The sequence below is a fragment of the Oncorhynchus tshawytscha genome, linkage group LG10, assembly GCF_018296145.1.
Source record: "Oncorhynchus tshawytscha isolate Ot180627B linkage group LG10, Otsh_v2.0, whole genome shotgun sequence".
Lineage (NCBI taxonomy): Eukaryota > Metazoa > Chordata > Actinopteri > Salmoniformes > Salmonidae > Oncorhynchus > Oncorhynchus tshawytscha.
In genome coordinates this window covers 7762857-7776383 of record NC_056438.1, presented here as the reverse complement: position 1 = coordinate 7776383, position 13527 = coordinate 7762857, and the positions used below count along the sequence as shown (strand labels likewise).

General features: G+C 43.9%; 2 protein-coding genes across 4 annotated transcripts in view; one reads left to right on the top strand and one right to left on the bottom strand.

Annotated features, from left to right (window-relative positions):
- LOC112259691 (gastrula zinc finger protein XlCGF57.1) overlaps nt 1-13527 on the bottom strand; it is a 1127091-nt gene that overhangs the window by 682718 nt on the left and 430846 nt on the right. The window lies entirely within an intron of this gene.
- LOC112239230 overlaps nt 1-13527 on the top strand; it is a 64722-nt gene that overhangs the window by 47305 nt on the left and 3890 nt on the right. For all 3 annotated transcript variants that reach the window (XM_042329352.1, XM_042329354.1, XM_042329353.1), the window contains one exon: nt 12664-12752. In XM_042329352.1, the coding sequence (XP_042185286.1) occupies nt 12664-12752 (89 nt within the window). The remainder of the gene's footprint in view (nt 1-12663; nt 12753-13527) is intronic.

The following is a 13527-nucleotide window of genomic DNA, read 5'->3' as shown; positions in this document are numbered from 1 at the left end:
GCTGGAGGTTTTGGTCTTACCTGCACACTTCCTTGCCCTGGGGTCATTTTGCTGGTTATTTTGATGTATAATTTAAGTGTTTTGCCCGAGTGAAAAACGTGTGTGATTTTTCTCATTCATATAAGTGTAGCTAAGCTAAGCTAACTAACTTTGTATGGAAGTTAATGAGCACAAGATGGCATCTCATATAATTTTTTATTTCTGTTATAAATGTTTGTACATATGAACAACACTATATGACCAACACTAATGATATATAATTTGTATCTAACAGTTGCATGCTAATTGCTATCCGCTAACATTAGCTAGCTCAGCACTAGGTAGCCTACCATTTCTTCCTGCTAGTTAGCTGCTCTTAGCTTATGTTGTTGTTGGCTAGCTGTTCATGGGTTTTTGTTACATTTAATACACAGGCCGCTACTATCATTTGTTTGTACTGTTGTACAAGCTTTTGTTCATATAATGCATGAGTGTAATGTAAACTCACTCACTTTTGTACATCGCCTTGGTCCGTACAATTGACCTTATTTTAGCGTCCCAAAAACGTAATACTTCCAGATCAACTGTAATGTCAATACCATTGTATAGCACAATTTATCCCCTTTCCAACAGAATCAATTACATGACCTAAACGCTGCCTGTTTCTGCATAATTCAAGAAGACAATGATCTGTCGGGTATTTTTAAAAATGGCGGGTGGGGAAGCGAAACTAATGCGTGATAGTGAGGAGGAGAGATGTCGTGTGGGAAAATTGCTTTTTGTCACTCGATCTGTCCAACTTATCACCTTATCGCCTCTAAAATGTAAATAAAACACTATAAAGAGTTTATATAATGTGTCATTACATACAGTGGGGAGAACAAGTATTTGATACACTGCCGATTTTGCAGGTTTTCCTACTTACAAAGCATGTAGAGGTCTGTAATTTTATCATAGGTACACTTCAACTGTGAGAGACAGAATCTAAAACAAAAATCCAGAAAATCGCATTGTAGGATTTTTAAGTAATTAATTTGCAATTTATTGCATGATAATTGTATTTGATCACCTCCCAACCAGAAAGAATACCGGCTCTCACAGACCTGTTCGTTTTTCTTTAAGAAACCCTCCTGTTCTCCACTCATTACCTGTATTAACTGCACCTGTTTGAACTCGTTACCTGTATAAAAGACACCTGTCCACACAGGTGTCCACACACTCAATCAAACAGACTCCAACCTCTCCACAATGGCCAAGACCAGAAAGCTGTGTAAGGACATCAGGGTTAAACTTGTAGACCTGCACAAGGCTGGGATAGGCTACAGGACAATAGGCAAGCAGCTTGGTGAGAAGGCAACAACTTTTGGCACAATTATTAGAAAATGGAAGATGTTCAAGATGACGGTCAACCACCCTCGGTCTGGGGCCCCATGCAAGATCTCACCTCATGGGGCATCAATGATCGTGAATCAGAACTACAAGGCAGGACCTGGTCAATGACCTGAAGAGAGTTGGGACCACAGTCTCAAAGAAAACCATTAGTAACACACTACGCCGTCATGGATTAAAATCCTGCAGCTCACGCAAGGTCCCCCTGCTCAAGCCAGCGCATGTCCAGGCCCGTCTGAAGTTTGCCAATGACCATCTGGATGATCCAGAGGAGGAATGGGAGAAGGTCATGTGGTCTGATGAGACAAAAATAGAGCTTTTTGGTCGAAACTCCACTCGTCGTATTTGGAGGACGAAGAAGGATGAGTACAACCCCAAGAACACCATCCCAACCGTGAAGCATGGAGATGGAAACATCGTTCTTTGGGGATGCTTTTCTGCAAAGGGGACAGGACGAATGCACCGTATTGAGGGGAGGATGGATGGGGCCATGTATCGCGAGATCTTGGCCAACAACCTCCTTCCCTCAGTAAGAGCATTGAAGATGGGTCGTGGCTGGGTCTTCCAGCATGACAACGACACGAAACACACAGCCAGGGCAACTAAGGAGTGGCTCCGTAAGAAGCATCTCAAGGTCCTGGAGTGGCCTAGCCAGTCTCCAGGCCTGAACCCAATAGAAAATCTTTGGAGGGAGCTGAAAGTCCGTATTGCCCAGCGACAGTCCCGAAACCTGAAGGATCTGGAGAAGGTCTGTATGGAGGAGTGGGCCAAAATCCCTGCTGCAGTGTGTGCAAACCTGGTCAAGAACTACAGGAAACGTATGATCTCTGTAATTGCAAACAAAGGTTTTTGTACCAAATATAAAGTTCTGCTTTTCTGATGTATCAAATACTTATGTCATGCAATAAAATGCATATTAATTACTTAAAATTCATACAATTTGATTTTCTGGATTTTTGTCTCTCACAGTCGAAGTGTACCTATGATAAAAATTACAGACCTCTACATGCTTTGTAAGTAGGAAAACCTGCAAAATCGGCAGTGTATCTAATACTTGTTCTCCCCGTACCTCTTTGAAGCTTTGTGTCGAATTTGAATTGGGTTTTTAGGGCGGTGCTAAAGTGATCTTAGAAGTAAACAGGGGCTGTGAGAATGATGATCGCATGCAATGATGACAAAACAAATGACCAGGTATCCCCCCCTTACTGTCCATTTCTTGTTTTTAAAGGATGAGATAAGTGCTACACCTGGTGGAGAGAGATTGTAAGACAGAAATAGTAAATCAAATCAAATCAAATCAAATTTTATTTGTCACATACACATGGTTAGCAGATGTTAATGCGAGTGTAGCGAAATGCTTGTGCTTCTAGTTCCGACAATGCAGTAATAACGAGCAAGTAATCTAACTAACAATTCCAAAAAAACTACTGTCATACACAGTGTAAGGGGATAAAGAATATGTACATAAGGATATATGAATGAGTGATGGTACAGAGCAGCATAGGCAAGATACAGTAGATGATATCGAGTACAGTATATACATATGAGATAAGTATGTAAACCAAGTGGCATAGTTAAAGTGGCTAGTGATACATGTATTACATAAGGATGCAGTCGATGATATAGAGTACAGTATCAACGTATGCATATGAGATGAACAATGTAGGGTAAGTAACATTATATAAGGTAGCATTGTTTAAAGTGGCTAGTGATATATTTACATTTCCCATCGATTCCCATGATTAAAGTGGCTGGAGTAGAGTCAGTGTCATTGACAGTGTGTTGGCAGTAGCCACTCAATGTTAGTGGTGGCTGTTTAACAGTCTGATGGCCTTGAGATAGAAGCTGTTTTTCAGTCTCTCGGTCCCAGCTTTGATGCACCTGTACTGACCTCGCCTTCTGGATGGCAGCGGGGTGAACAGGCAGTGGCTCGGGTGGTTGATGTCCTTGATGATCTTTATGGCCTTCCTGTAGCATCGGGTGGTGTAGGTGTCCTGGAGGGCAGGTAGTTTGCCCCCGGTGATGCGTTGTGCAGACCTCACTACCCTCTGGAGAGCCTTACGGTTGAGGGCGGTGCAGTTGCCATACCAGGCGGTGATACAGCCCGCCAGGATGCTCTCGATTGTGCATCTGTAGAAGTTTGTGAGTGCTTTTGGTGACAAGCCGAATTTCTTCAGCCTCCTGAGGTTGAAGAGGCGCTGCTGCGCCTTCCTCACGATGCTGTCTGTGTGAGTGGACCAATTCAGTTTGTCTGTGATGTGTATGCCGAGGAACTTAAAACTTGCTACCCTCTCCACTACTGTTCCATCGATGTGGATGGGGGTGTTCCCTCTGCTGTTTCCTGAAGTCCACAATCATCTCCTTAGTTTTGTTGACGTTGAGTGTGAGGTTATTTTCCTGACACCACACTCCGAGGGCCCTCACCTCCTCCCTGTAGGCCGTCTCGTCGTTGTTGGTAATCAAGCCTACCACTGTTGTGTCGTCCGCAAACTTGATGATTGAGTTGGAGGCGTGCATGGCCACGCAGTCGTGGGTGAACAGGGAGTACAGGAGAGGGCTCAGAACGCACCCTTGTGGGACCCCAGTGTTGAGGATCAGCGGGGAGGAGATGTTGTTGCCTACCCTCACCACCTGGGGGCGGCCCGTCAGGAAGTCCAGTACCCAGTTGCACAGGGCGGGGTCGAGACCCAGGGTCTCGAGCTTGATGACGAGCTTGGAGGGTACTATGGTGTTGAATGCCGAGCTGTAGTCGATGAACAGCATTCTCACATAGGTATTCCTCTTGTCCAGATGGGTTAGGGCAGTGTGCAGTGTGGTTGAGATTGCATCGTCTGTGGACCTATTTGGGCGGTAAGCAAATTGGAGTGGGTCAAGGGTGTCAGGTAGGGTGGAGGTGATATGGTCCTTGACTAGTCTCTCAAAGCACTTCATGATGACGGATGTGAGTGCTACGGGCGGTAGTCGTTTAGCTCAGTTACCTTAGCTTTCTTGGGAACAGGAACAATGGTGGCCCTCTTGAAGCATGTGGGAACAGCAGACTGGTATAGGGATTGATTGAATATGTCCGTAAACACACCGGCCAGCTGGTCTGCGCATGCTCTGAGGGCGCGGCTGGGGATGCCGTCTGGGCCTGCAGCCTTGCGAGGGTTAACACGTTTAAATGTCTTACTCACTTCGGCTGCAGTGAAGGAGAGACCGCATGTTTCTGTTGCAGGCCGTGTCAGTGGCACTGTATTGTCCTCAAAGCGGGCAAAAAAGTTATTTAGTCTGCCTGGGAGCAAGACATCCTGGTCCGTGACTGGGCTGGGTATCTTCCTGTAGTCCGTGATTGACTGTAGACCCTGCCACATACCTCTTGTGTCTGAGCCGTTGAATTGAGATTCTACTTTGTCTCTGTACTGGCGCTTAGCTTGTTTGATAGCCTTGCGGAGGGAATAGCTGCACTGTTTGTATTCAGCCATGTTACCAGACACCTTGCCCTGATTAAAAGCAGTGGTTCGTGCCTTCAGTTTCACACGAATGCTGCCATCAATCCACGGTTTCTGGTTAGGGAATGTTTTAATCGTTGCTATGGGAACGACATCTTCAACGCACGTTCTAATGAACTCGCACACCGTATCAGCGTATTCGTCAATGTTGTTGTCTGACGCAATACGAAACATCTCCCAGTCCACGTGATGGAAGCAGTCTTGGAGTGTGGAGTCAGCTTGGTCGGACCAGCGTTGGACAGACCTCAGCGTGGGAGCTTCTTGTTTTAGTTTCTGTCTGTAGGCAGGGATCAACAAAATGGAGTCGTGGTCAGCTTTTCCGAAAGGGGGCGGGGCAGGGCCTTATATGCGTCGCGGAAGTTAGAGTAACAATGATCCAGGGTCTTTCCACCCCTGGTTGCGCAATCGATATGCTGATAAAATTTAGGGAGTCTTGTTTTCAGATTAGCCTTGTTAAAATCCCCAGCTACAATGAATGCAGCCTCCGGATAAATCGTTTCCAGTTTGCAGAGAGTTAAATAAAGTTCGTTCAGAGCCATCGATGTGTCTGCTTGGGGGGATATATACGGCTGTGATTATAATCGAAGAGAATTCTCTTGGTAGATAATGCGGTCTACATTTGATTGTGAGGAATTCTAAATCAGGTGAACAGAAGGATTTGAGTTCCTGTATGTTTCTTTCATCACACCATGTCACGTTGGCCATAAGACATACGCCCCCGCCCCTCTTCTTACCAGAAAGATGTTTGTTTCTGTCGGCGCGATGCGTGGAGAAACCCGCTGGCTGCACCGCTTCGGATTGCGTCTCTCCAGTTAGCCATGTTTCCGTGAAGCAGAGAACGTTACAGTCTCTGATGTCCCTCTGGAATGCTACCCTTGCTCGGATTTCATCAACCTTGTTGTCAAGAGACTGGACATTGGCAAGAAGAATGCTAGGGAGTGGTGCACGATGTGCCCGTCTCCGGAGTCTGACCAGAAGACCGCTTCGTTTCCCTCTTTTTCTGAGTCGTTTTTTTTTTTTTTTGGTCGCTGCATGTGATCCACTCGGTTACACTGGTTGTAAGGCAGAACACAGGATCCGCGTCGCGAAAAACATATTCTTGGTCGTACTGATGGTGAGTTGACGCTGATCTTATATTCAGTAGTTCTTGTCGGCTGTATGTAAAGAAACCTAAGATGACCTGGGGTACTAGTGTAAGAAATAACACGTAAAAAACAAAAAACTGCATAGTTTCCTAGGAACGCGAAGCGAGGCGGCCATCTCTGTCGGCGCCGCAAGCTATATGCTTGCTGTACGCTACGACATGACACGTCAAGTTGTAACGGAGGGTCCGTTTTCTCAACTTTTCTCCAATGCTATAGAGCCATTACCATGTCGATCAACGCTTGAATAGAAACCTAGTTCACACCCCCAATTTCAAAGTCAACACAGTCGCTACAGTCACATTAGTTTTCTTTGTAGCCTTGTTAGAATGTTGTGCGTGCGCACATTTGTACGGATTGGGGTGAGGTTACGTTATATTGAGTGTTTTTGCACACCACCATCTTTAGTGATAAACTAGCTAACAGCTAACTAACCCAGTTCAAACCCTGATGCATCATACTTGGGCTCCTGAGTGGTGCAGTGGTCTAAGGCACTGCATCACAGTGCTAGAGGCGTCATTACAGGCCCTGGTTCGATTCCAGGCTGTTTCACAACCGGCCGTGATTGGGAGTCCCATAAGGCGGCACACAATTGGCCCATCGTCGTCCGGGTTATTATAAGAAATTGTTCTTAACTGACTTGCCTAGTTAAATAAAAAGGTTAAATAAAATAAATAAATATGCTATACATACACACCTAGTAAGACATATATATTTTTGCAAAGGCAATTAGCTAGTAGATTCTTCTAGAGATTGTTGAATTGACTTGTACCATTTACACAAAATTTATTTTTTTGTGGCATTTTCCCTGACACAGACTTATCTCCCAGCACAATGTGTCTGTGCGATGTCATCACCTGGTCTAGAGGGGCTGCTATAGGCCCTGTAATTCCATTAATCACCTGGTCTAGAGGGGCTGCTATAGACCCTGTAGTTCCATTAATCACCTGGTCTAGAGTGGCTGCTATAGGCCCTGTAGTTCCATTAATCACCTGGTCTAGAGTGGCTGCTATAGGCCCTGTAGTTCCATTAATCACCTGGTCTAGAGTGGCTGCTATAGGCCCTGTAGTTCCATTAATCACCTGGTCTAGAGTGGCTGCTATAGGCCCTGTAGTTCCATTAATCACCTGGTCTAGAGTGGCTGCTATAGGCCCTGTAGTTCCATTAATCACCTGGTCTAGAGTGGCTGCTATAGGCCCTGTAGTTCCATTAATCACCTGGTCTAGAGTGGCTGCTATAGGCCCTGTAGTTCCATTAATCACCTGGTCTAGAGTGGCTGCTATAGGCCCTGTAGTTCCATTAATCACCTGGTCTAGAGTGGCTGCTATAGGCCCTGTAGTTCCATTAATCACCTGGTCTAGAGGGGCTGCTATAGGCCCTTTAGTTCCATTAATCACCTGGTCTAGAGTGGCTGCTATAGGCCCTGTAGTTCCATTAATCACCTGGTCTAGAGTGGCTGCTATAGGCCCTGTAGTTCCATTAATCACCTGGTCTAGAGTGGCTGCTATAGGCCCTGTAGTTCCATTAATCACCTGGTCTAGAGTGGCTGCTATAGGCCCTGTAGTTCCATTAATCACCTGGTCTAGAGTGGCTGTTATAGGCCCTGTAGTTCCATTAATCACCTGGTCTAGAGTGGCTGCTATAGACCCTGTAGTTCCATTAATCACCTGGTCTAGAGTGGCTGCTATAGACCCTGTAGTTCCATTAATCGCAGATTGCTGTACTTTGTTGGCACACTCATTGCCTCTGTATCAGAACTGCATTGACTGTTTTCCTGGAAATAACAGCAATCACGAGCTAGGTATACATTCTGTTTCCTCCTCTAGTCCACATGCCCGCAGCTCTGTGCACTGACAGTATCACGTGCAGAACTTGTAGTACATCTGGTTGGATTGTAATGACCTTTGGGTAGGTGTTTGTGGGTGATACATCGAGAGCACGGATCCAAAGGCATCTCTTTCAACCAGACGGATGGAATTCAACTCGTGTTTTCACAACAGTCCAATAAAACCAATAATCTCAGTCGTTTTACAAGATACCGATCTCTCTATCTGGGTTTTAGTAGTTTTACTGGGTTTGGTGGGTTTTAGTAGTTTTACTGGGTTTGGTGGGTTTGGTGAGGTAAAGTTAAGATTTTATATTAATTAAATGTCCAATCTAGTATTCTGATTCCTAATTCTATGGTGACATGTACAGTATATGAATATGCATGACTTGATGCATTTGTTTACTGTGTTCTATTGGTTCTAGATATATGTGTTCTATTGGTTTTAGAATCTAGATAGGTGTGTTCTATTGGTTCTAGAATCTAGATAGGTGTGTTCTATTGGTTCTAGAATCTAGATAAGTGTGTTCTATTGGTTTTAGAATCTAGATAGGTGTGTTCTATTGGTTCTAGAATCTAGATAGGCGTGTTCTATTGGTTCTAGAATCTAGATAGGCGTGTTCTATTGGTTCTAGAATCTAGCTAGATGTGTTCTATTGATTCTAGATGCACGGGGGAGAGTGCTTGCAGAGGGTGAGAGAGACATTTGGAGAGGAGTTAATGTGGACCTGATGAGCAATGACTAGGATGGCCTGCAAATCGGCAAACCAACGTGGTTCGTCAAGCCCCCCTACTTCCGGAGTGAGGTGCTCCCTGCCCTTAGTCAAGAACCCCAGAACCCGCTTGGAGAGGGATTATAGCTACTTAGCGAGTCACACCACATGGACCATGTCTGTGGACTTTTCATTAAGACCCCAACCTATATCCCACGGACCCCTCAAACCTCAACTGTATAGCACCCGCAATGGAGGCTCGCCCGGGACTAAGCTGGAGGACTCCTGTCAGTACTGCGCTCGATTCCTTTGTTGCTCTCTGCGTTTTTAATACGCTTGTTCATATTCCTCCCTATGAGGTATTTCCCCCGCCCCAGTGGACCCATGTAAACAGGTTAACACCACATTCCAAATGCAAAGATGAATGAATGTTTTTTCAAAAGAATTGATCAGAGTATTGGGCAGGAGTCATCCAGCTTTGCCCCGGGCGAGCCTTCATGGGGGGGGTTGTTACTTTAGTTTCGGGCCTAAATGCTGTTATCTGTTTTCTCTTTCACTACTGAAATGAATTGTCATCCTTCAAGAAGTGTATTTGTGTGTTTTAGTCGAGGAACTAAGAGTTGTTTTAGTAATGTCACGAGGGGCTGGAAAAACCTCGATAGTGGCACTTGAATTGTATTTTTTTGAAAAAATGAAGAAACCCTGATGTGTGATTATAATGCAAATTATTAAAAGTAATTTAGTAATGAATTCGTTAAATAATGAATTGTGTTTTTAATATACCAGTGACAGACACTAAGGCAAGCTAGCATTGCCTAGCATTAGTATTCAGTGGGGTGAATAAGCATGTAACCTTGAGTTAGCGCATGGCCATTTACTGACATTTATGGTAAAGATGTGAGCGGTAATGTATTGTAACTCCAATTTAATCTAATTTAATTTGTCGCATACGCCGAGTACAACACGTGTAGACCTTATAGTGAAATGTTTACTTACATACTTACAAGCCCTTAACCAACAATGCAGTTCAATAAATAGAGTTTAAAAATGTTTTTGGACAAAATAAACTAAAGTAAAAAATCAAATTAAAAGTAACACAATAAAATGACTTAACTATAACGAGGCTATATACAGGGGGTACCGGTACTGAGTCAATGTGCGGGGGTACAGGTTAGTCGAGGTAATTTGTACATGTAGGTGGGGGTAACGTGACTATGCATAGATAATAAACACCACCTAGAAGAGAGGGCTTGGATGGCAGGAAGCTTGGCCCCAGTGATGTACTGGGCCGTACGCACTACCCTCTGTAGAGCCCTTAAGGTTGGATACCGAGCAGTTGCCATACCAGGCGGTGATGCAAAAGGTCAGGATGCTCTCGATGGTGCAGCTACAGAACTTTTTGAGGATATGGGGGCCGATGTCATATCTTTTCAGTCTCCTGAGGGTGACTCTTCACGACTGTCTTGGTGTGTTCGGACCATGATAGTTTGCTGGTGATGTCGACACCGAGGAGACTCTCGACCCGCTCCACAACAGCCCTGTTGATGTTCCATGACCTCTGACCTCTCACCCATATCTCCACTCATCTACCTGTTCCATGACCTCTGACCTCTCACCCATATCTCCACTCATCTACCTGTTCCATGACCTCTGACCTCTCACCCATATCTCCACTCATCGACCTGTTCCATGACCTCTGACCTCTCACCCATATCTCCACTCATCTACCTGTTCCATGACCTCTGACCTCTCACCCATATCTCCACTCATCGACCTGTTCCATGACCTCTGACCTCTCACCCATATCTCCACTCATCGACCTGTTCCATGACCTCTGACCTCTCACCCATATCTCCACTCATCGACCTGTTCCATGACCTCTGACCTCTCACCCATATCTCCACTCATCTACCTGTTCCATGACCTCTGACCTCTCACCCATATCTCCACTCATCTACCTGTTCCATGACCTCTGACCTCTCACCCATATCTCCACTCATCGACCTGTTCCATGACCTCTGACCTCTCACCCATATCTCCACTCATCTACCTGTTCCATGACCTCTGACCTCTCACCCATATCTCCACTCATCTACCTGTTCCATGACCTCTGACCTCTCACCCATATCTCCACTCATCAACATGTTCCATGACTTCTATGCTGATTCTTCACACACTAAATAAAAGGTAAACATAGACCCACTGTCATTAACTTACTTCCACTGTATAATACAGTACTGTAGTCTAAACCCACTATCCATTACTGTAGTCTAGACCCACTATCCAGTACTGTAGTCTAAACCCACTATACAGTACTGTAGTCTAGACCCACTATCCAGTACTGTAGTCTAGACCCACTATCCAGTACTGTAGTCTAGACCCACTATCCATTACTGTAGTCTAAACCCACTATCCATTACTGTAGTCTAGACCCACTATCCAGTACTGTAGTCTAAACCCACTATCCATTACTGTAGTCTAAACCCACTATCCAGTACTGTAGTCTAAACCCACTATCCAGTACTGTAGTCTAGACCCACTATCCAGTACTGTAGTCTAAACCCACTATCCAATACTGTAGTCTAAACCCACTATACAGTACTGTAGTCTAGACCCACTATACATGACTGTAGTCTAGACCCACTATCCATTACTGTAGTCTAGACCCACCCTACAGTACTGTAGTCTAGTCCCATTATACAGTACTGTAGTCTAGACCCACTATTCAGTACTGTAGTCTAAACCCACTATACAGTACTGTAGTCTAGACCCACTATACAGTACTGTAGTCTAGACCCACTATACAGCACTGTAGTCTAAACCCACTATACAGTACTGTAGTCTAGACCCATTATACAGTACTGTAGTCTAGACCCACTATACAGTACTGTAGTCTAGAGCCATTATACAGTACTGTAGTCTAAACCCACTATACAGTACTGTAGACTAGACCCACTATACAGTACTGTAGTCTAGACCCACTATACAGTACTGTAGTCTAAACCCACTATCCAGTACTGTAGTCTGACCCACCCTACAGTACTGTAGTCTAGACCCACTATTCAGTACTGTAGTCTAAACCCACTATACAGTACTGTAGACTAGACCCATTATACAGTACCGTAGTCTAGACCCACTATACAGCACTGTAGTCTAAACCCACTATACAGTACTGTAGTCTAGACCCATTATACAGTACTGTAGTCTAGACCCACTATACAGTACTGTAGTCTAGAGCCATTATACAGTACTGTAGTCTAGACCCACTATCCAGTACTGTAGTCTAAACCCACTATCCAGTACTGTAGTCTAGACCCACTATCCAGTACTGTAGTCTAGACCCACTATCCAGTACTGTAGTCTAGACCCACTATCCAGTACTGTAGTCTAGACCCACTATCCAGTACTGTAGTCTAGACCCACTATCCAGTACTGTAGTCTAGACCCACTATCCAGTACTGTAGTCTAAACCCACTATCCAGTACTGTAGTCTAAACCCACTATCCAGTACTGTAGTCTAGACCCACTATCCAGTACTGTAGTCTAGACCCACTATCCAGTACTGTAGTCTAGACCCACTATTCAGTTCAGTTCCCCTTTGCCTCAGTACCAGAACAAACTATTGTTAGCTGGACAGGGAACAAAAGGTTCCTCGTCTATTAGACGCTATTAGTCATTAGACTAGGAGTGTTGTTTTATGCAGGGTGTATTAGGCTATTAGTAGACAGCTAGGTGCAGTGTGTGTGTGTGTGTGTGTGTGTGTGTGTGTGTGTGTGTGTGTGTGTGTGTGTCAGAGTCAGTATTTCAGGTAAACCACACGACCTAACCCGCAGCACATATCACACAAACCACACTGCTATTAGTACTGTTATTAAATGGGAAACCTTTGTACTTAACATATTCTCTCTCTCTCTCTCTCTCTCTCTCTCTCTGTCTCTCTCTCTGTCTCTGTCTCTCTGTCTCCTCTGTCTCTCTCTCCTCTCTCTCTCTCGCTCTCTCTCTCTCCTCTGTCTGTCTCTCTCTGTCTCTCTCTCTCCTCTCTCCTCTGTGATGTGTGCTATTAATACTGTCATTAAATGGAAACCTTTGTACCTACCATTCTCTCTCTCTGTCTCTCTCTACTCTAGGTAGTGATGTGTGGCTGCAGACTGAGAGGTGTCTGTTCAGTAAAGCGTTGACAAGCCATGGAAAAGACTTCCCTCTCATCCAGCAGATGGTACTGTAACAGTACTAATGTTAAATACTCATGTTAAATACAGTAACAGTGTTAAATACAGTAACAGTACTGATGTTAAATACAGTAACAGTACTGATGTTAAATACAGTAACAGTACCTATGTTAAATACAGTAACGGTACCTATGTTAAATACAGTAACGGTACCTATGTTAAATACAGTAACAGTGTTAAATACAGTAACAGTACTGATGTTAAATCCAGTAACAGTACTGATGTTAAATACAGTAACAGTACTGATGTTAAATACAGTAACAGTGTTTAATACAGTAACAGTGTTAAATACAGTAACAATACTAATGTTAAATACAGTAACGGTGTTAAATACAGTAACAGTACTGATGTTAAATACAGTAACTGTACTGGTGTTAAATACAGTAACTGTACTGGTGTTAAATACAGTAACAGTACTGATGTTAAATACAGTAACAGTACTGATGTTAAATACAGTAACAGTACTGATGTTAAATACAGTAACAGTACTGATGTTAAATACAGTAACTGTACTGGTGTTAAATACAGTAACAGTACTGGTGTTAAATACAGTAACAGTACTGATGTTAAATACAGTAACAGTACTGATGTTAAATACAGTAACAGTACTGATGTTAAATACAGTAACAGTGTTAAATACAGTAACAGTACTAGTGTTAAATACAGTAACGGTGTTAAATACAGTAACAGTACTGATGTTAAATACAGTAACAGTACTGATGTTAAATACAGTAACAGTACTGATGTTAAATACAGTAACAG